A 21,660-nucleotide genomic window follows, 5' to 3' on the forward strand; every position below is an offset into this window, starting at 1 on the left:
TAAGTAGCAGCAGCATAAGGTTTTTCTGCTACCTGTCCCCGGGGAAACACGTTTCCGCTCAGGGAGACATGCACTCACAGTCCATTCTCAGACCTGCCATTGACCCCCTAAAAGCCTTAACCAAGTTGCTGAACCAAACCTCCGTTTCCCCTAAAGTGAGGACTGGGAAGGGAACCCAAATCAACCCCAGCTCACAGCCCAAAGCCTCTCTCCAGTTGTATATCCTTTATGCTATATGTGAATGAAGTAGCAATGTAAAGGACACAGACACACACACAGATGCTTAAGCCTCCCCTTGGTAAGTTTTGCATTTGTTCATCTCTACAACTCTCAAGCTCTGTACAGCAATCGCTAACAAGTGAGACCCATACGTGGATATGAACACACAGTGCATCAACCAAAGGAACACACACATCATCATCATCCCATCCACATCCTAACACTAGTAAAAAAAGGGACTGTGACACCTGCACTGGATGCCCAAATTTTGAAGGGGACCAAAATTACCCACAAGCTATCAGGAAGGGCCTGGCTTTCTTTGCAGCAAAGCCAGCACCACTGCAGATTAAATCTGCCCTGACTGAGCACAGCCTCTGCTTGGGTTTGTATGTCTCTATGTGGCCAGCAAAGACTGCTGCTCCATCAGCCAGGAATGCCCAAAATCTGGCAACTCAGCATTGTCTTTGTTCCAACTGCACGTGCATGGGAGGGGGTCAGAGTTCAGGGGTTGGACCTGGAGTCTGTGGGTGAGAGGGAGTATGAGGTAGAAGCACAACCTAAAGAGGAAGCTTCTGCACAACATTTTATGCAATCAAAAATTGTCTTTACAACTCGTATATGGAGCGAGAGTGGCCCCTGATGGCCAGACCGGAGCAGCACACACCAGTGCTCTAATGCTAAAGCACCAAGTCACACCCTCCAGCAGCTGTGACCTAGGGTCAAACTCCAGCCTGCTTCTCAGCCATGTTGCTCTTCAGCCACGCTGCCAGCCTTTGCTTCCCAATCACTCGAGTCCTTTCCACATCCAACAACAGATCCTTCAGGTTGGTTCAGTAGCCCCATGATGCCTCATTTGTCAGTGGTCAAAGGATGGGTTCCTTGTATGACAGCCAAGCAGTGTAAGCGGTCCATGGCCTCATCCAGATTTGCAAGCTTCCTCTGAAGATTGGAGATCTATCAGGGAGGAAGAAGTGAAATCAGATGTTATCAACATCATGGGGTCACAACAGACACTCAGAGCCTTTGCCACTACTGACACATCCCCTACAGAATCTCTTGAGCCCCCCAAAGCAGAAATACCCAGGCGCACACACACACTCATCCACTGCAAGGACATGCACAAAACAAATGCACATGTACACACACACACACACACGCCCTCTATATTTCCCCTCTGAAACCTCATTTCCTTATGGGTGAAGGAGGCTGAAAAAAGAGAAATGAAAACTGTTTGTGCACAAGAAACTGAAGAAGGATTCCAAAATTTTTCCTTGTTTTAACAATTTTTTTTTTAATTGTTCCCCTTTTGAGCATTTTCTAAATGCAAATGAAGAAATGAAAAGCATTTCTTTTCAACGGATTTTTATTCCGCCTGGTTTGCAAAGCACAGGGTAGCTCAGGGAAGAATATTTAATTTTTTTTTTCTTGAAAGCTGGGTAAAAATAAAGAAAATTTAATTCTACTGAAAACACCATGAAAAATTTAGAGGCAAAAAGTTTGCTTTGAAAATATTCAGGCCCCAAAAGAATTTTAAAATATTGATGAAAAATACTGGTGGAGAATATGGATTAAACACTTTTTTCAATTGTGCCTCACTGCAGATATGATCCCCACCCCCACCCAACAGCACCAGGAATCACTCATGGCTTCTCTTGTTCCCAAGTACAAACACACAGCCCCTTACACCCTTTCCCAGCCACTCTCACACCTTCATCCAATTCTCTGCCTGCGTTGCCTGGGAAGCCTTCTCCTGGTAGTTGGATGCCTGGGTCTGGGTCTGTGCCATGAGCTTTGAGAGCTTGTGTTCCAGCTTCTGCTTCTGGGATGCCAGTTGGGTGAGCTTTACCTTGGGGTCAACCAGCCCCTGGGATTGTACAGGAGAGAACAGAAAAATGTTGAAAAGCCAGGTAAAATGGGTAGTAACCATGCCTCCCCCTTAACGGTGGTACTGAGTACCGCATCCTCATACTAGAGTGGAGAACAAGGACACGTGTCCTGGGATCAACTCCAGGGTACAATCAATCCACAGGCTCAATTTCTTTAAAGCACTCTTGCCAATGGCCGGAGAGATTTACCCCTCAGAGCAAGGGGAATCAGGCTCCAAGTAGCTTAAATCCAGTTATGCCCCCCACCCTCCTGTCTTCTCCCTTATTCCTGACCCCCTTCCACCTCAGACCTGAGGTCAGACATGCAGGCTAGAAAATCTTGCTGCCCCCTCCGTTGTCCTGTATCAGATGGATGAGCCCAGTTATGGCTTGCTACAGACCAATGAGCTCTAGGAGTCTCACCTGCCTCCTTCCTGCTACCACAGATCAGACCAATTGACTCATCTAGCCTTACATCTAGTGATCAGACCAGCAGGCACATCTGGTCCAGGATCCTGCCTCTTATACTGGCCAATAACTGGATGCTACAGAGCAGGTTGGTGTTAAACCTTTCAGCCATGAGGGCTGGATGAGTAGCACAGGTCCCATCTACAGGCCAGATCCCATATGGGGTCAGAAAGCTGCCCTCCCTGCCCTTCCAACCTCCCCCACTGGGTGGATCACCACTGCTCCAGAGGAAAGCAAAAAACCTTTCCCACAACACACCTCAATGAGCTATACCATCCAATGAGGGGCAGAAAGTAATAAAGCTCCCTGTGCCTCACCCTGCCATCCCCAACACCTGCCCTGAAGCCTGGAGACTGTGCCTCGCTCTTACTTTCACTTCCAGATAGACCTCAGTGTGGTCATTCACTCTGCTCCCTACCCAGCCTGTGAGAGGCTGTACTTCTGAAGGGCATGAGAGAAGCTTCAGCGAACCAGCCTGGGATAAGGTCTGCAAAGGGTCCCGATACTCCTCATACACCACACGGGAAGCTGGGTTCAGGCACAGGAGGAACACTGCAGAAGAGAGAGAGATATCCCATCACCTAGTAAAGGAAGGCTGCTCCATTTTTAAATACATAGGGAGCATGAAAAAGGCCCCGGGTAATGTGGGTCCCCTGCAGGATATGCTTGGCAATCTGGTGGTCGCACCAGAGGAGAAAGCAGACCTCTTCAACAATTTCTTTGCCTTTATTTTCTTGTGCAGGGATCGGGACTCCCCTATCAAGATTCAGGACAGACTCAGGAGAAACTCCACCAGGCCTAGGGTCAGGGAGGACCAGGCTTGAGAACTTCCAGAGGGGCTGGATGTGTTCAAATCAGCAGGTCCAGTTGCTCTCCACCCCAGGGTGTTGAAGGAATTGGGAGGGGTGATCACGGGGCCCCTGGCACAGATTTACAAGCACTTGTGGTGCTCTGGCCAGGTGCCAGATGACTCAAAGGAGGCCAATGTAGTCCCCATTTTCAAAAAAGGGAGAAGGGAGGACCTGGACAACTATAGACCCGTTAGTCTTACTTCGATCCTGGGAAAGCTCTTTGAGAAAAAATGGAAAATTATCCAGGACCATATCTGTGAAGGGGGATGATGCTCAGGGGCAACCGGCATGGCTTCACTGGGGGCAGGTCCTGTCAGACCAACCTGATTGCCTTCTACGATCAGGTCACAAAATCATTGGATGCAGGTGTCGCGGTGGATGTAGTCTTTCTGGACTTCAGGAAGGCCTTTGACACTGTCTCCCACCCTGTTCTCATTAAAAAGCTAGGTGACTGTGGCATCGATGCCTACACAGTCAGATGGATTGCAAATTGGCTGGAGGGCCGCACCCAGAGAGGTGGTGAACGGGTTGTTTTCGACCTGGAAGGAAGTGGGCGTTGGGGTCCCCCAGGGCTCGGTTCTTGGGCCCAAAGTGTTCAATTTCTTTATTAGCAACTTGGACAATGGGGTGAAAAGCAGCCTGTTTAAATTCGCAGACAACACCAAGATTTGGGGTGAGGTGGGCACACTAGAAGAGAAGGACAGATTACAGCAGGACCTAGACAGGTTACAGGGGTGGGCAAATGAAAATAGATGGGATTCAATACTAACAAGTGTAGGGTGCTGCACTTGGGCAGTAGGAACCAGCAGCATACCTACAGGCTGGGGAACTCTCTTCTCGAAAGCACGGTGGCAGAAAGAGATCTTGGAGTCATTATTGACTCCAAAATGAACATGGGCTGACAATGCGAGAACGCGGTCAGTAGGGCTAGCCGTACCGTGTCTTGCATCCACAGATGCATCTCAAGCAGGGCCAAGGAGGTGATCCTCCCTCTCTATGCGACACTGGTCAGGCCGCAGGTGGAGTACTGCGTCCAATTCTGGGCGCCGCACTTCAGGAGGGATGTGGACAGCATTGAGATGGTCCAGAGGAGGGCCACTCGCATGATCCAGGAACAGCAGGGCAGACACTATGAGGAGAGGCTACGAGACCTTAACCTGTTCAGCCTTTGCAAGAGAAGACTGAGGGGGCATCTGGTGGCCATCTATAAACTTACTAGGGGGGACCAGTGGGGTTTGGGAGAGACCTTGTTCCCCCGAGCGCCTCCCGGAGTAACAAGGAATAACGGCCATAAATTGCTAGAGAGTAGGTTTAGATTAGACATCCGTAGAAACTTCTTCACAGTCAGGGCGGCTCGGATCTGGAACCAACTTCCAAGGGAAGTGGTGCTGGCTCCTACCCTGGGGGTCTTTAAGAGGAGGCTTGACGTTTACCTGGCTGGGGTCATTTGAGCCCAGTTTTCTCTCCTGCCCAGGCAGGGGGTTGGACTAGAAGATCTACATGGTCCCTTCTGACCCTACATCTACATCTCCCAGTGTACACTGGGAACTGTAGTCACCCCTGCGATGACCAAATTCGTTGTACTGAAGGAAACAAGATGGGACTAGACGGAGCTTGGTTGCCCAAGCCCTGCCAGAGCATGCTGGGAGCTGTAGCCAGGACTGGATACAGACACGGGTGAACCACCTGGGGCCCAGACAGAAAGGGGGCCCAAAAATGGTGAAAATAATAATTATTATTATTATCTCTGGTGAAGGGTGGCCTGATACTGAAAGTTCACCCGGGGCCACCAGGAGTCTAGGTATGGTGCTGGCTGTAGCCCCTACATGTAGCAACCAAAAGATGGAGATCGTCACCCCAGCAGCCAATGGGATGGCAGGCTGCCCACCCTAGGGTATTTTGAGAACTTGGCCATGCTGCTAGATTAGACAGAAAGTGATCAGAACCAGAGTGATGGCCAATGGCATGCCACTGACCCCAGGGCATTCTGGGAATTCATCTGCTCTCCATCCTGATAAGATTCAGTCTTAATGGAGGGGGGGAGCCATAAAAGTGGAGTTACCGCCACACCAGTAACTAACAGGAATAATCCCAGTGCATTCTGGGAGCCATAGAGAAAGGAGTATCCAGTAGTATACAGGAACATAGCTTGCTGGGCTCTCAGTCCAACCAGCACTCAGTCCCCCATCATTGGGCTGTTAAGTCTGGGCTACCTCTTGGAGGCAGACTCCCCTTTTGCTTACCAGGCAGCCGTAGATTTATCAGCTGGTAGGTCATCTTCAGGTTACGCACTGTCTGGATGACTTTTTCCACCAACAGGAAATTGGCCTCTTCCTCAGGGTTATGCCAATGAGCCTGCACTGAGAAATGGGTGTTGCTTTCCCAGCTGACAAAACCAACCATCTATCCCTGTTGCCTGCCCCCACTTTCCACTGGTTTGCTTGGACACTGTGAGCACCCCTAGTGACAAACCCCTGCCTCTGCTGGGATCAGACCCCTGTTGTGCCAGACACTGCACAGACACAAAGGGAGAAACTCCCCTACCTCAGACAGCTCACTTCAAGTATATGTACAGAGGGTTTTTCCTCACAGTACACAGGGGGCTTGGAAATGCTAACAGACCTGACCATGGCTGTACAGGGGACTAGTGGCAAAACTGGGAACTGGACCTAGATTTAACAGGTCCCAACCCCAAAACATCTTCATAGCAGACACCCACCAGCTGGTCAGCACAGGGGTAGCTGGCTACACAGACACTGGGAAAGGAGCCTGTATCCGGCTTAGGGAGTCGTTGCCACAGTTCCTCCGTCAGATAGGGCATGAAGGGTGAGAGAAGGCGCAGGCCAAGGTCAGTACAGGTGAGGAGAGTCTGGCAGGTCTGCAGGATCTGAAACTGGTCTCCACTACTCAGCACAGGCTTCACTGACTCCTGCCAAGTGAGGGAAAAAGAATCACAGGCCAAAATGGAAATGCCCATATAGATACCAGCTATTGCAAGCTGGCTACCTTGGACTGTGTTACACAGGTGAATGGATGAGCAAATTGGGTTGGTGGAGCTCAATAGGCTGCATTGGGCAAGGGGGATGGATGGCTGTTTGAGTGCACACCTGGATGGCTATGTTGGGCTGGGTTAAGCCAAATGGACAGCTGAGTGGGTGGATGGATGGATGGATGGACTACACTCAGTTGCACAGGATGGATGCATGGAATAAGTAGCACGAGGGAATGAACGCAGGAATGTGGCACATTGAAGCTGGTATCTCACTTTCTCCTGACAAGTTACTAGGGTCCAGGTCCACCACAAACACAGCTGTGCTGGTGAATCGCAACCCCACCTGACACCTCCTCCTTTGCTCTCCAAGCCCTGGGCTCTAACACTTGAACAGTTCTACAGATGCCATTCCACCCTGACCTGCTTATTCCCCAGACTTCTCATGACTACATTGTTTATGAACACACGGAAACTAGGTCAAGAGCTAGGAAACCTCACAACACTGCTCTTGGAGATCAGGATTTGAACCCATACCAGCAGGGAACACACACTCACCAGGTACACGCTGCAGAATTTGTTCAACCAGAAGCTGTGGATAGCAGAGATGATGCAATGGAACTCGTACTCGCCAAACCACTGGTCACAGTATGCAACCGTGTTGTAGAGATGGCTCAGTATCCACTGCTCCATCAGGGAGCAGGGGAAGACCTGGGTGGCAGAGGCACAAGGCAAGGGATTGGACCCCTTCCAGGGTAGAGGGAAATCTTTACTGCTCATGGTTGCCTGCTAGAAGAACCATTTGCTCCCAAAGGAAACCACTAGTATCCAGTGCTCTTGCCTCCCCAGTATACAGTGCCCAGCAGTACCACCCATGACCAGGGGAGGACACAAAATGCAAGCTACTCCACACATCACACCCCCCTGCAATAGCACCCATCCCCACCAGTGGGAGCAACTGATGTCCTTCTGCTCCCCACTGGACTGTGCGCCATGCAGTACTATCCAGCCATAGTGCAGGCATGACCCAGTATCCCCCTCAAGTCCTTGCCACATACTGCATCATCCATAGTGGGCAGAAACAGCCATGTTTACCTATTCAGCTGGACCCCTGCAGTACTGCCCACACACAGCAGAGAGCACAAGAAGCAATCCTGTTTATGCTCCATGTCACTCGCTGCAGCACCTCCCCCCGCCCTGCCCTGCCCCAACCAGCAGAGGTAACCATTACCTGACTGTGGGCCTGCGGGGTAAACCCCTCTCCTAGGGCCTTCAGCGTGAATTTGACAGCATTCCACACCTTGTTGCAGAAGAGACGGGAGCTCAGCACCGCATCCACATCCAGGTTAATGTCATCCCCTAGGGGCAACACAGAGGGGTAAAGGCCTCAGCCAGTACCACTGTCATGAGTCTGGATCGGAGCTGGCATCCCCTGGAGATTAAAGACCCTTTGTCTCATTCCCTGAGCCAGGCAGTAACCCCACAGATTGGAACTGGAACTCTGTAGGGGTAAAAGACCCTGTGTCCTACTCACCCCCAGCCTGGGGCTCCATCAGAGCCCACACCCAAGAGGGGCAAAAGGCCCTACAGCTCATTCCCCACCCTGCTCTAGGGCTGGTGCCTCCTGTGAGAAGAATGCCCCAGAAGCCAGATGAACCCACTCTTACCTTGGACATTGTGGGAGCACAGTGAAAACCTGAGTGCGTCGGTGCCACATTCGGGGATGCCCTGCGGAAAATCTCGCTTCTACAGCAGAATAGAAAAGGAAGTCAAAGGTGGGAGGGAGCCGACTGCTAGGAATCAGGGGAAAGAGAAAGACCCACCTGTCCCTCTGCAGCAATGGCAGCTTCCAGGGGATCCAGATGCCCACCGTGTAGCCTCCCCTGCAGGTCCTGTACCAAGGAGAGACAGATTAGGAGCAGACCTGATACGGAAGGATGCGCTACTGTGAAGTATATCACACATGCCTTATTATGGTCTCTTTTCAGGAGGTGCCGGGCTGGTTTGTTACTGCTAGGTCTCTTTGGGGTGGGGGAGAGGGGTTGTAGAGATTGGTGTGTTATTTTAAGGTCTCTTGCCACAAGGAAGGTACAGAAGTGTTTAAGGACTGAGCACGTATGCATGTCTGTGAAGAGTGGTACCTGCAGCGTGGCCCCATGAATGAAATCCAGGGGGTCAATCACGTTCCCCAGTGATTTACTCATCTTCCTCCCATGTGCATCATGGACAATGGAGTGGAGGAAAACCTGGGAAGGGGCAGAGAGAAATAAATGAATAAATCAACCATGTCAGCAACTAAGCCAATATCCGTCACTCCTGACCCCAACCCCCTGCTCCCACCAGTACACCCACCTGAGAGAACGGCAGCTTTCCCGTGAGTTGCTGCCCCAGCATCACCATCCGAGCCACCCAGAAGAAAAGCAGGTCACTCCCCGTCTCCAGGAGGCTGTTGGGATAGAAGTTCTGGAGGTCGCTGGTCTGGGGAGAGGACCAGTGTCAGTCACTCGACCCTATATGGACCAAAGGGTCTTCTACCTTGGCCCTTCTACCTCAGCCTCCAAACGTCCCAGTATAGACCCACCATCCCCAATAGCCCCTACCTGTCCCATCACACCCGTGTCACTCACCTGGTGGGGCCAGCCTAGTGCCGCAAAAGGGAAGAGTGCAGAAGAGAACCAGGTGTCCAGCACGTCGGGATCTGGAAACATGGAGCACAGATCATCAGCCCATGGGCCTCTGGCTCAGCTGGAGAGCAGGTGCCCTAAGGGGAGGCAGCTCACTGGAGACCTAAGCAACATCACACTATGTCTCTAAGGGGCTAGTGACTTTGTTTACCTCTGGGCATTTCACCTGTCCCCGTTAAGGTGACCGCCCTGGCTCTGTAACAAGCTGAAATTGGAGGCAACATCTTAAGGTTTATACCTCCCTCCCTTGCTCCCCAGGACATCTAAACCTTGTACCTACCTCTTCTCAAAACTGACACTGGGGTCTACCCTGGAAAAAAATGAGCATGAGATCCCTGGAAGAAACCAAGCATGATGAGTAAAGACCTGGGCAAATACAAATTGAGTATTGCACTCCCTAGAGTTACTTCCTAAGCAAGTGTGTGGGGCAGAAGTAGGGAGGTGAGATTCAGCTCTGATTGTGATTGTTGGGACCACATGGGTCCTCTTCTGTTTTTACCTCTCACCAACTCCACTTCCTCTTCTGGTTTCCTCAGAATCCCTGCTGCTTTCTTGCGGGCTTCTGCCTCTGTCCTGCCCACTACCCACAACACACCATTCTCATCCTAAGAAACAAAGGGGGAAAAGTTTTAATGTCAAGAGTCAAGGAAAGTACCCCTTTCTGGACAGTTGGGATTTCTTTCCACAGCCAACCCTCCCCACCACCCCATTGCTCATAGTGCTGCCCTGCTAGCAGAGGCCAGAGATGAGGCCACTGCACCTGCCCCCAACTCCCCACAGCACTGAAGTGGTCAGGATCTCCCCATAGCCAAGTATCTGCAGCCAATGACATTCCAGACCTTCTCCAAGCCACGTGACTGTGTAACGGGCACCTGGTAGGCTGGAATTTGATGGCCCCACCACAGCTGTCGGGAAATACACCAATCACTACAAGTAGAAAAAAAAAGTCAACTAAGCCACTGATGTTGTTTCACGTCAGGTTAGTCCTTCTGCTGCTTCATAGATGGACTGTCCCCTTAGAGGCTGTGACCAAGCAATGCTGCCCAAGCAGTTTATTTGCCAGTGTATTCTTACAGGGATGCTCAAAACTAGACAGAGACAAGCTCTGTGGCAAAGGACAGAATGGAAGACCTGGGAGTTAGAAATCCTGGGTTCTCTCCCAAATCAGGAAGTAAAGTGGAGTCCAGTGGTTAGAAAAAGTTTCAGGAAGCCTCCTCACCTGATGTTGGAAAGCCAAGTGCTCCAGTTCTTCTCGTGAAATTTTGGGGTGAATTTCAGATGCCCTAATGCCACAGCCTGAGAGGACAAAGAGTGAAGATGTAATGCAACTTGGAGAGCAGAACGACCACGAGAGAAGACAGAACAGAAGTCAGTGCAGCTCCCAGACTTGGAGAGGATTTGCTCAGAGGAGAGCCTCAGTATCCCATTCTTGCTAAATATGAGATTCAAGAATCCTCATAGAGACCCATCCACCTATCCCAAATCAGAAATGTCAGCTAAAGGCTGCAAATCAAAGTTCTGCCCTGCCCGGTATGAAGGCAACTTCCTGGCTTAAGTGAAAAATCAGACTCAGATGAATTAATAGCTGGAGCAGGAAGAAGCCAAGGGTCAAGGACTCCTGGGTTCTAGTCCCAGCTCTGGGAAGCCAGTGGGATGGAGGGGGTTATACAAGAAACAGGGAACAGAGCCTCTTGGGTCCTATCCCATGCTCCAGGAGAGGAGTGAGGCTCAAAGGCTAGAGCAGGGCTGGGATGGGAGTCAGTACACCCATGCTGAGTGATAGTCGTAGGAATTTTCAGTCAAGGGACCATTACCACTACTCACATCTAGGGCCCTCTGGGCCATACCCTCACACCGCAGAAACCACTGGCTCTTCAACAGGTACTCGACCACATCCCCGGAGCGACTGTGTGACAGAAAAAAAATACAGACCTGCTTGCTATATTCTGGCATGTCCCATGTCCATTCCCTATAGCACAACACCCCTCTAGCTCCCAAGGGGATACTGGAGTCAATACTAACTGTGAGAGGAGAGCACCCCTTATCAAGACCTCTGCCCTTATCCATGTAGCACAATGCCCACCTTGGCTTGATATAGGGTACAACAGCACTTTCAGGTTAAAAGGATGCATTACCTACAGAGGGGCAGCACCATGGCATGGCCCTTCATGCTCCGGAGCAGGCCTTTCTCCTTCAAGGCAGACACTACTTTGTCACGGGCCAGAAAGCGATTCAGCCCCTGGCAGGGAACAAACCAACAAGAGTAAAGCAGGGAGGTGGTGGGTCATAACTGAGAGGCACCAGCATGGGCCTGTGTGTCAGAATTGAGGGGCACCAGCACATGAACCAGGATGGCAGGGTGCTATGGGCCAGGGGTAAGGGGCACTCTCACCTGTAGCCAGTCCCCACACTCAGCTGTCATGGAGCCGTCCTCCCCGATCACAGAGATGAGGGGCAGCCCATGCACCTTGCCCAGCTCATAGTCAGCACGGCTGTGGGCTGGGGTCACCTTCATAGCCCCTGGAGGGGATGAAATGAAGAGGAAAGACTACTGAACTGATATCTTGATGCCACTGCCAGCACCAACACCCACTCCCACTCTGCCCAGAACCCTGCCTCCAGAGCCCACAGGGTAGGAGGCTTGATGCTCACCTGTCTCCATGTCTTGCTCTACCATGGGGTCTACAATGATGGGCAAGAGGCGCCCAGTGAATGGGTGCTGAACCATTTTCCCATGGAGATGCTGCCAAAATAAAGGGATGTCAAGCCAAGATTCATTGCTCTCCGTCACCTCCACAGGTGCCACAATCCCCAAAGTCATGACCCACTTCTCCCACAAAGAAACCCCATCCCACCATCATGGCTACAATTAACTTCTCCCAGAGATATCCCCTATATCCATGGCTATGCTTCCACTTCTTCCACAAAGAGATCTGTGCCCCTTGTCTCCGTGACTATGACCCTCCTTCCATGGAGACTCCACTCCTATGTTTGCATGGCTAGTAACCCACCTGTGTCTCTTAGGAGACATGAGTCTGCCTCCATGATGAGGAGGTCTCACCTTTCTACCCTCCCACAAAAGCACATCCCTGCTGGTATGGAGAAGGGAATCCTCTCCTGCTGTCAACCCTGGCCATTTTCAAAGGGCCCAAGCCAAGCTGCAGAATTGTAGCTAAAGCAGAGAGCCCCAAAACCTGTTTCTTAGCAAACAGAGTGATGAGGGCTCTTTTCACATGTTACACTTAGCCTGGTCATCCAAGTATGGAAGCAATCAATGCATCCCATTAAACCAGTTCAATCAGAGCTGTGCTGTGGCTCAGACATCAGGGGATGAGTCAGCATTCAGCCCCGTGTCCCACAGCAGGTAAGTGGGTGGGGAGTACTTGTGTCCACACTTTGGGGACTCCAGAGGGGTGGGTGACTTGTGACTGAGGGCATTTGCACTTTCCTGTTTTCCCTCATTTCTTAAAGATGAGTTTGATAAAACTTCTATAGCCTGCAAGTGACCAGTCTGCTTGCCTGAGCTGGGGTGCGTATATGGGGGAGGGAAGTGATTGGATATGTGGAGGGAATGAGGGTACAGCTGGCTGTTAGAAAGCTAGCTTCTATTGAACAAGCAGAGCCAGGGAGCTCCTTGATAAAAAAGTGCCAACAAAAGAGGCAGTGTTCTGGCCGCATAACAGAAGTGGCTGGTTGTAGCCACTGGGGGAGGGAAGGAGAGTGGGGCACTGAGGGAGGTGTTGAGGAACAATGCAGTGTGGGATGTCTGGAAGGGCAAACCCATGCCACGCAACAGCTAGTGTCTATGTAGAATACTGGCCTGGTTCATAGTGATTTGGCTCAAGAGGGCTTGATTTTCCAGGTACACTTTTGATCCATTCCAGGCAGCTCTACCCTGGTTTAACAGGCTTGTAAATCTAACTACTTAAGGTTTAAACTGCGTTTAAATAAGTCTACGTGTTACGTGTGTCCATACCCCTAAAAACTGCCTTGATCTAGAGGCTCCACCATCTAGCAATATGGAGATGACCTCCCACCTAAGTGTGTCCCCACTCTGCACCCTAAAGGACCCCCCACCAAGGGGTCAACATGGATCCCTTTCTTTGCACCTACCAAGTACCGTGGGTCATTAGGATGGACAGCTACTGCCACGTCCCCTAGCATAGTCTCTGGACGGGTTGTGGCAACGGTAAGCTCCTGGTCTTTCTCCAGCACAGACATGGAAAGGAGAGAGCAGAAAGCAGGGAAAGTCATGTACCAAATTATCATTAGAAATGCAGGTGCTTATGGGGTGTAGCAGCTGGCTCACAGACAGATCATTTGACCAGCACTGAGGGGCAGCTGAGCCAAAGCTAGGTGGCAACGTCACAAGGGGCTCAACCCCTCCCAATCCTGCTCAGCCTGGATATTCACCCTCCTCTCCTTCCACTTTGTAGGCAAAGGTGACCATGACCCCAAAGGGCACTGGGGCTGGACAGCCTGGCACAGACAGCATTGTGTGGCCTTGGAGCTGCCGGTTTTCCACCTGTCAGGGAGACAGCTGTGAGGGTTGGGGAGAAGAGGGCACAAGAGACCCTCCCCTAACCCCCAGCATGGTCCTGACCCTGCACTCACCTCTATGTCAGAGATGACTGAGCGCAAGGCACATGACCAGTTCACCACGCGCTGTGCTCGATACACCAGTCCGTCCTCATGCAATCGCACAAATGCCTCTGTCACCGCCTCTGAGAACCCCTGTGCATGAGGAAGAAACAGCAGAGAGTTTGGTAAGGGTCTCAAGGGGACTCCATTAGCTCCCACACCCCTCTCAGACCTGGGGAGAGGACCTAGGAGTACAGGCCCCCAGCCCCTCTGCTTAACTCCACTCCCAGCTCCCCCAGAGCTGGGAACAGAGCACAGGAGTCCTGGATCACAGTCGGCACTATCTTTGCATTTCAGACACTCACAGAATCCATAGTGAAGCAAGCTCGGTCCCAGTCCAGAGATGCCCCCAGAGCCTTGAGCTGCTGGAAAATCTCATTTCCTTTCCTAGGTAGAGGTGGGTACACTGGTTATATGACCGAGTAAAACATATGAGTTCCCCTACTGAGTCCCCATACCACTCCCTGCAGTACAGTGCCCCAAAATACCACACTGGGGTAAGCAATGACTGCAAGGGAAGATGCTCCCCAATCCCCACAGCACAACACTCCCTAGTGCCAGCCAGGACCAGTTCTCCCTCAGGGTGCTGTGACCTGGTGTCTACTCACTCCTCTTTCCACTTCCAGACCTCAGAGAAGAACTCCCCTCGTGTCAAGTCCTGCCGCCGGGCTCCCCGCTCTTTCCAGATCTTGCGCTCTACCACCGCCTGCCAGAGAAGAGAGTAAATAGAGACACCAACCCATGTCTAACCACCTGCCCTCCCCTCCAGTGGGCCCTGCCTAGCAAGCACCCAGCCTTATCCACATGTGGAAGACCAATGGCAATGTGTAGGGGGGTCCATAGGCACACCCTGAGAGCACTGGTGCACCCCCTGACAGGCAGCATTCCCCACTTAGGCAATGGGCAGGGGGGCAGGTGAGAGCACCAGTACACCCCCTGCAAGCACCGGCCAGGGTATGGGGGTGCCAGAAGTGCCGCTGACATTTCCAGGAGTGCCACTCACGCTTCCTGGTCAGCAAGATTGGCCACAGGGGCACCCCCTGTCACTGACTGGACACTGGGGAGGCATGTGCCCCCCATGATTCAGGTGGCAGCAGTCACCCCTGTGGAAGACTAAGGGGGAACTGATTTACATTTGCATGGCTGCTTTGTTTTTGAGATGGGTGGCCAGCCCTGCTCTACCCCACTGGACCTAGAAAGGATGGGAGCAGCAATTCTTAAAACCTAGGCAGGTGCCAGAATAGCTGTTTTAGGCAGTCAGTTGGTTTCTGCATGGCTCAATAGTTACTTGGATGTAAAAAAAGGGGGTGTGAGTAAAATCTTTGGAGAGGACCAGTGAGAGTGACCCACATCCAGTGAAGGTTTGGTAATGCAGGATGTTGTATAGGCCTTGCTGTCTACATGATTGTATGTCTGTAATCACCTGAATGAATGGGTGTTGGCTGGTAAAAATCTTAGTTGTCAGAGTTAATAGATGCCCTATATTTTCTGCCACTCTAACATCCCTTCCTTTAGAGCGCTATTTTGATATCCCTGGATCAGTACAGGAGAAATGGAGTCAACACCCTTCAATCAACAAAGGCAATAGGTCAGCCCAAACCACGATGAAAAACCTTTGGTTGCAGCCATTTCGGACCCTGGTGAGGACAGCTAGCCTGTGCCCTCCAAGAGGGTGAAACAACAGGGGCATTTCTGTAGGATCGCTTATCAAGCCACAGGAGGCTGATATACAACATAGGCCAACCTTTTAAAGATTTTCGAGGGACTATGAAGACAAATGTTTTACTGTTAGAAAGGTGGTGCGTACGCAGAGGCTGAGGATCTGCTGTTAGCTCCTTGATGACAAAAGAGAAGAGCTGAGAAGAGTGTAGGTGATACAAAGAACAAGTGAAGAGGAAAAGGGCTCTCCATACTGAGGCAAAGCAAAGTAACCGGGTCACTCCCCATGGGAGGACTGTGCTGGATCCAAAAGAAAAGAAGCTGGTTTTTGGGAAGCTATTCCTAAGTTACAGTTGGAGAAGCTGGACAAAAGGCAAAGAGTGGGTGAAACCTGAAAGGGCACGAGGACAACTGAACCACGATCAGCGAGTAGTGCCAGGTTCCCACGGCTGAATGTAAGGGGAAGCTTGATCCTCAGGTAGGGAGGGTCTTGGAACCATGGTGCCATCGTCCTGTTTGAGGAGGGACGATGTGGAGGAAGATCCCAATTTGTCCCCTTTCAACTACAATTACAAATAGATCATGGACATACCAGGCTTTGGCACCAGCCAACTAGCCACTAAGGCCTGGTAGTAACTCAGAAGCTGAAGGAAACATTAGGAGCCAATAGTCCCAAACTGCTATGCTCCACAGGAGCTGCAATGCAAAGCTCATTAAAGATGCCAGGTCCCAGCGAGCGTCAGGGCAAGGGGCAACTGCAGGGTCCAAGCCTTCCTTTATCCTGATCCTCAGGATTGGGCTGGAGGAATCCCTAAACTGAACCAAGTCTGGAGCCTCCTGGTGCCAGCTCCTGATGCTCAGCTGAACTTGGAATCTGAAATGGGGCAGTCCCAGGATCTTGGTCCCAAACCTAGCTGCCCCCTACTCTATTCCAGGAGGCACCCTGGGTCTCAGGTGTTGGATGTCACTTTACATGAGTACACAGCTGGGGATGGGAGAGTTTCCCCTGTTCTGCACATAATTTGCTGGGTTCCTCTTTGATCTGGCACACGCAGCAGGAAATTCCATTATCCCCAGTTGCACCATGGGGGCCACTGTGAGCCTGACAAAAATAAGGCCTGCCAGGGGCCTGTCTCTACATTGTATGCTGTGCTATCTTAGGCTGTGTTGATGTATTTTTGTTTAATCTCCTAAATCAGGTGTGGCCAACCTGCAGCACAAGAGTCATGGGCAGCCTCTGTGCTTGGCACCTGCCAAATCAGGGAGGGGACAGACAGCAGACCAGCTGACAGATCTGCAGAGCAGCAGACTGGGCAGAGAAGAGTGCCCATGGCATGGGGCTAATTTTTGGCATTCCTCCCAGAAAGGCTGGCCTCCACTGTCCTAGATAAACTGTAAGAACAAGGATAGAGATGATAAATGAAAAGTGAAAAGAAAACAGGAAGGTCATAAGTGACATTCGTAGCTGGTGAAAGGAGGAAATAAAAATTCTTCCTTCTGAAAACGTTAATTTTCACAAGGATGTCAAATCCCAGATAACTGGCGCTTTCTAGGGCCACAGAATTGATTTAGTTCAGTTCCCCCAAATCTCAGTAAAACAAAGACATTTAAATGTACCAATCAAAGTGCATTTGTCAGTGTAAACCAAGAATAAATATGAAGTATGAACTGGAGGGAAGATCAGAGAACTCAAGAAACCCACAAAAACCTGCTGCCAGTCTCTGTACCACCCGCCTCCTCCTTCCTGAGTCTGCCCAAGTAGTACAGTTCAGAATCTGTCAGGAGCGAACAATTATTTCGGGCGGAGGGCTGCTTACTGAGTTTTGGCAAGCCATCGAGGGCCGCATGACTGGCAGCCAGGGGGCAGATAAAAATTAAATTTTTAAAATTTTTAGGGGCCCCGCAGGCCGTATAAAATGGCGTGGCGGGCCACATCTGACCTGCGGGCTGCATTTTGCGTGCCCCGATCTATATTGTGCTGTTGTAGTTAGCCAGATGGACACTGGGATATATTTTTACTCTTGAGGTTTTGGGATGTAAACAATAACAGCTGAAGTTGCAGACCTGCCCCTTGCCTATATGATCAGTAGCCAGCCTACTAATACATCTGGAATCCAGATAATTACTGCATCTTACCTGAGTGGCGATTCCAGCATGATCTGATCCTGGCACCCACAGCACTGTATCACCACGCATCCTATGCCTGCAAAACAAACACACACACAAAATACTGACAGCCACCTGCATCCCATTCACTGCAAACCTGCTCTGGCATCTGATCAGAGCCAGCATCCCAGATGGGAAAGACCCCAGGCATCATATCTCACTGCCCAACCCAAATTAACCAATTCCTCCAGCCTGAGTCAGGCTGAAGCCATCATGCCCTAGAGGGAAAAGGTCCAAGACTCGTCCACTGCCCTCTGGAACCATTACTCACCACCGTACCAATGCGTCCTCAATGGCGACAGTGAGGGCATGACCCAGGTGCAGGGACCCAGTGACATTAGGTGGGGGGATGCAGAGGGAAAAGGTCTCTGCTTTCCTCTGAGGCTGCTGGCTCTGAGACACAAAGAAAGTGTGTGTTAAGCAGTACCTTTAGCACCCAGTGGAGCACTGGCCCAGCACTGACTGAGAGGGAAGAGCACAATATTGAACCCCCGCTCCTCAACTTCCCGCTGCACAGTACTCCCAGTACCATACTGAGCTCTTTTACAGCTCATCTTGAGGGTGGGGCTTGGAACTGAGGGGATATTTTCACCTGATACTCTGGTTTGAAGAAGCCTTCCTTCTCCCACCATGAATACCATGCAGCTTCTACATAGCGGGGACTGTAGGATGCTGGCAGGGGCACTGATGTATCTGTGGTAAGAGCAAAATATGGTTAGCCCTGAAGACAAATGTCTCTGACAACCTCTCTCTAGGGGCAGTGTCAATGTCTGGCCTAGGGAGCAGGGACAGACAGGAAGGTTGCTCCAGGATGTACCTGCGTGACAGGGGATGCCTATACCAGAAGGAGACTCGAGGGGGCACAAGGAATGACGTTTTCCCCAGTGTACCTTTTTTCTGACCAGGCGCAGTGGGGATGTCATACAAAACCACATCTTTTGGTACCCATGCCTTAGACCGCCTCTGAGGCACCTGGGAAAGAGAAAAAACAAAGAGGATGCTGAGAGAGAAATCAGTATCCATCTCCATATAAACTACCCCACAGCTATTTAACAAAGTGCAGCTATTTACTGTGTTGACGATTACAAAGGCTATTTATACAGGGGGCGGTCAGTGCTGGAATGCAGGTTGGGGTAGGGTAGCTGGTTAACTGGTGCCCAGCACCACACAACACGGTAACAGGAAAGGATAGAACAGCCCTCTAGCCCAGGCCTGCAGATCCTGTATGTTAAAAAGCCTGAGCAAAATACTCAAATTCTCTGAGCATCAAGGTTCCCTCTTGCCAGCCCTTCCCTCCTGAGCATTCATCATTTCCCCAAGTGTAAGCACAAGAACGGCACCAGTAACATTTCTATAGCACCTCACTCTCAACCACTGACTCAGCTGCACTTTACTCCATCCGTAGCACCACAAAACTGTGGGGACCCCCGGTAAATCTCCTTTGGGCCTTGGTCAAACTGTCCTTCTATGAGATCAGGACGGAGATGCTGGCTAGAGGGGACCTGGGCAACTGTGAGGCTCTTTCTTTCCTTTCTGTGGACTTCTCTGAGCAGAATTTCACTAGATGAAGTCCACTGGCTCCCTAAATGCCACCGAGGAGCAGTGGGTGCTGGCTGGGACTCTTTGCTCCGTAACTTTCCCTGGCACTTGGTTACTGACCTGTAACCTTCCCTTACCTCCCTGTTTTTAAACCTGTCATCCCAAACACTTACTGTGTACCTAGTGACCTCTCTTTAGCTGATAAGGATGGTCTGACATTCCTGGTGGGCCTCATCCTGCTGTCACGGTGCAGCAAATAGGTCTGTCTTTCCTTGCTTATGAGCTAATGGCAAAACAGATGACAAAGCAGGGAGACTAAGTCCTAGGAGGGCTCCACCCAAGGAAAAGAAATAGGAAGAGCTCCACCACATAGAGCCATTCTAGGAATCAGCCCGTCCACTACTTGTCTCTCTCATGCTTTCTGCTTGCTGCCACCTTGAGGTAATGTAGATGGAGAGGGGCAGTTTGTGCAGCTTGGGCAGGTAGAGGAGGATATTTAGGGTGGCTGAAGAACAGAGATGCAGACCCGTCCTCAGTCTTAGCAAAGATGTGGCACTTGGGGCAGAGGTGACTGAGAATGACAGAGCCTTAATCCTGCTCCCTGCAGCACAGATCTTCCAGTACTGCAGTGGGGCACTGGGCTCAGCACTGGCTGTGAGGGGACTGCACCAGCTAGAGAGTCCCCACACCTTCTCCCCAGTAACCCCGGAGCCTTTACCGCTGACTTCTGGGCCACTCCAGCCTCAATGGACTCCAGTCTCTTGTGCTGCCTCTTCTGCTTCTCTGCCTTGTTTTTCAGCTGGGTCCAGTTCTGTGCTGAGATCCTGGAATCGGATGAAGCTCTCCATCCGGGTGGGATGGCCCAGGGCCCAGGTCTGGTCCAAAGCTGAAGCAGCTGGTGGAGGGAGCTCAGACACCGACTCCTGATGGATCCATCCCTTTTCAGCAGCATGTTTAGGAGCAGGGAGGTCCAGCTGCCAGCTGAAGCCCATCAAGGGGAAGGGGCCCCTTTGTCTGGCGTGACACAGAGGAGGGACCTGCAGAGTGCAACACAGAACAATGCAACCTGCCTCTCGCTCCGCCAGCGCCATAAAGGGCTTGATGCTGGACAAAGAACAGACTGGGCACAGGCAGCACAACACAGAGCACGTGCAACTCCACATGCAACCCAGGGGTACCAGCTCCCTGCTGCCCTACTGCACTAGACCCCACTTTCCTCCTGGGGAAACTGGCAAGGCAGATGCAAGTTTCTGTGTCTATGTCTGTATCTGATACAGGGACATTTTTTAAGGGGTATTTTTCTTTCTTCTTATTTGTCCCCTCTGAGGCCGGATATGGAAGAATTAGAAGTCTGGGGCAAATACTGAAAGGACACTTTTTGCATGGAGGCTTCCCCAGAGGGAAGCATGAAAGGACTGTGCAACTCTTGTTCACAAGGAGGATGTTCCCCCCCCCCCCCGTCCCCTTTTCAAAAGCCTTTCTAACAAGTCCCAAGATTTTCCAAACTGAGCTTCTTTACCTTTGTTTAAAAGGTTAAAAACAGCTCATGCCAATCCCAGCACCCTGCAGGCCTACAGGCCCTGCCTTGAGATGCCACAGGCTTTCTTCCTGGGCAGGTAGAGCAGTTCTGGGCTCGGGAATCATCCTGCCCCCGGCTCCAGCTCCAACTCTGGTGCAGTTGATCACAGTTCTAAGGGAAAGGGGTTGCCCTGGCTTGTCTCACAGCCATGCCCAGCAGCCCACATGTGTACAGGTGTGTGTGAACATGTGCATGTATGTTTGTGCATGTGTACGAGTGTGTGCATGTCTATATGTGTCCATGTGTGCATATGCACAAGTGTGCATGCATATGTGAAGGTATCCATGCATGGATGTGCCCATAGGTGACTGGTAGGGGGACATGGGAGGGCATATGGCCAGATGTGCATGTGCGTGTGTACAAGTTTGAATGTGTCCATGTGCAGGTGCATGAATGTGCATGCACATGTGTGTGTCTATATGTGTATGAGTGTGCATGCATGCACGTGTCCATGCCTGCACGTGTACACACTGAGCCATACATGCAAGTGCATGCACGTGTGTGTCTATGTGCATGAGTGTTCATGCATGTGCACACACGTGGCCATTCGCGCATGTGGGTGTATGAGTGTGCATGTGCCCATACGTGCATCTGCTTGCATGAGTGTGTTTGCACGTGCACGTGCGTGGTTGTGCGCATGCGTCTGTGCGCGCGCACACCCGTGCCCGGCCGCAGCGCCTCGCTGGGTCTCACGGAAGCAAATCCGGCTGAGCCGCGCGCGAGCCGGGCCCGGGGGCCAGCGGCAGCCGCCATCTCTTGCCCGGGCCCTCCCCATTCCCGCCCGGGGCTCCCGGCCGCCCGCCCTGCCCCCGACACGACACGACACGCCACGACACGCACCAGCCGACGGCCCCGGCTCCAGGTCCCGGCGCAGGGGCGGCCATGGGGCGGTGCGACTGCTGGGCGGACTTCCTGGTGGGGGCGGGGCCAGGGCATGCCCCGCCCCTCGGCTCTTCTCCCTGCCGCCGGGTCCAGAAAACCACCGGTTCTCGGGGCGGGA

At 51.6% G+C, this 21,660-nt stretch overlaps 1 protein-coding gene across 1 annotated transcript; it reads right to left on the minus strand.

Annotated features, from left to right (window-relative positions):
* Positions 1 to 283: 283 nt before the first annotated feature.
* Positions 284 to 21,602, minus strand: VARS2 (valyl-tRNA synthetase 2, mitochondrial). Its single transcript, XM_014608266.3, has 30 exons — positions 21,501 to 21,602; positions 19,800 to 20,118; positions 18,433 to 18,514; positions 18,135 to 18,235; positions 17,814 to 17,935; positions 17,513 to 17,579; positions 14,326 to 14,423; positions 14,023 to 14,104; positions 13,691 to 13,810; positions 13,490 to 13,601; positions 13,190 to 13,278; positions 11,729 to 11,819; positions 11,469 to 11,596; positions 11,212 to 11,315; positions 10,901 to 10,982; positions 10,296 to 10,372; positions 9,916 to 10,003; positions 9,576 to 9,681; positions 9,020 to 9,090; positions 8,745 to 8,870; positions 8,534 to 8,638; positions 8,216 to 8,284; positions 8,060 to 8,138; positions 7,624 to 7,751; positions 6,951 to 7,103; positions 6,123 to 6,332; positions 5,647 to 5,758; positions 2,923 to 3,104; positions 1,928 to 2,083; positions 284 to 1,173 (listed from the first exon to the last, which is right to left on the minus strand). The coding sequence occupies exons 2-30, from the start codon at positions 20,031 to 20,033 to the stop codon at positions 1,069 to 1,071; spliced, it is 3,279 nt and encodes a 1,092-aa protein (XP_014463752.1). The 5' UTR covers positions 20,034 to 20,118; positions 21,501 to 21,602; the 3' UTR covers positions 284 to 1,068.
* Positions 21,603 to 21,660: the final 58 nt, after the last annotated feature.

Source organism: Alligator mississippiensis, chromosome 11, assembly GCF_030867095.1.
Source record: "Alligator mississippiensis isolate rAllMis1 chromosome 11, rAllMis1, whole genome shotgun sequence".
In the NCBI taxonomy this organism is placed as follows: Eukaryota; Metazoa; Chordata; order Crocodylia; family Alligatoridae; genus Alligator; species Alligator mississippiensis.

Coding starts and splice junctions, on each gene's coding strand:
- VARS2 (XM_014608266.3), bottom strand. CDS start 20,033: ATGCTGCTGAAAAGGGATGGATCCATCAGGAGTCGGTGTCTGAGCTCC. Junction 10,373..10,900: donor TGGCCCAGAGGGCCCTAGAT/GTGAGTAGTGGT, acceptor TTGTCCTCTCAG/GCTGTGGCATTAGGGCATCT. Junction 9,682..9,915: donor AGTCACGTGGCTTGGAGAAG/GTCTGGAATGTC, acceptor TTTGTTTCTTAG/GATGAGAATGGTGTGTTGTG.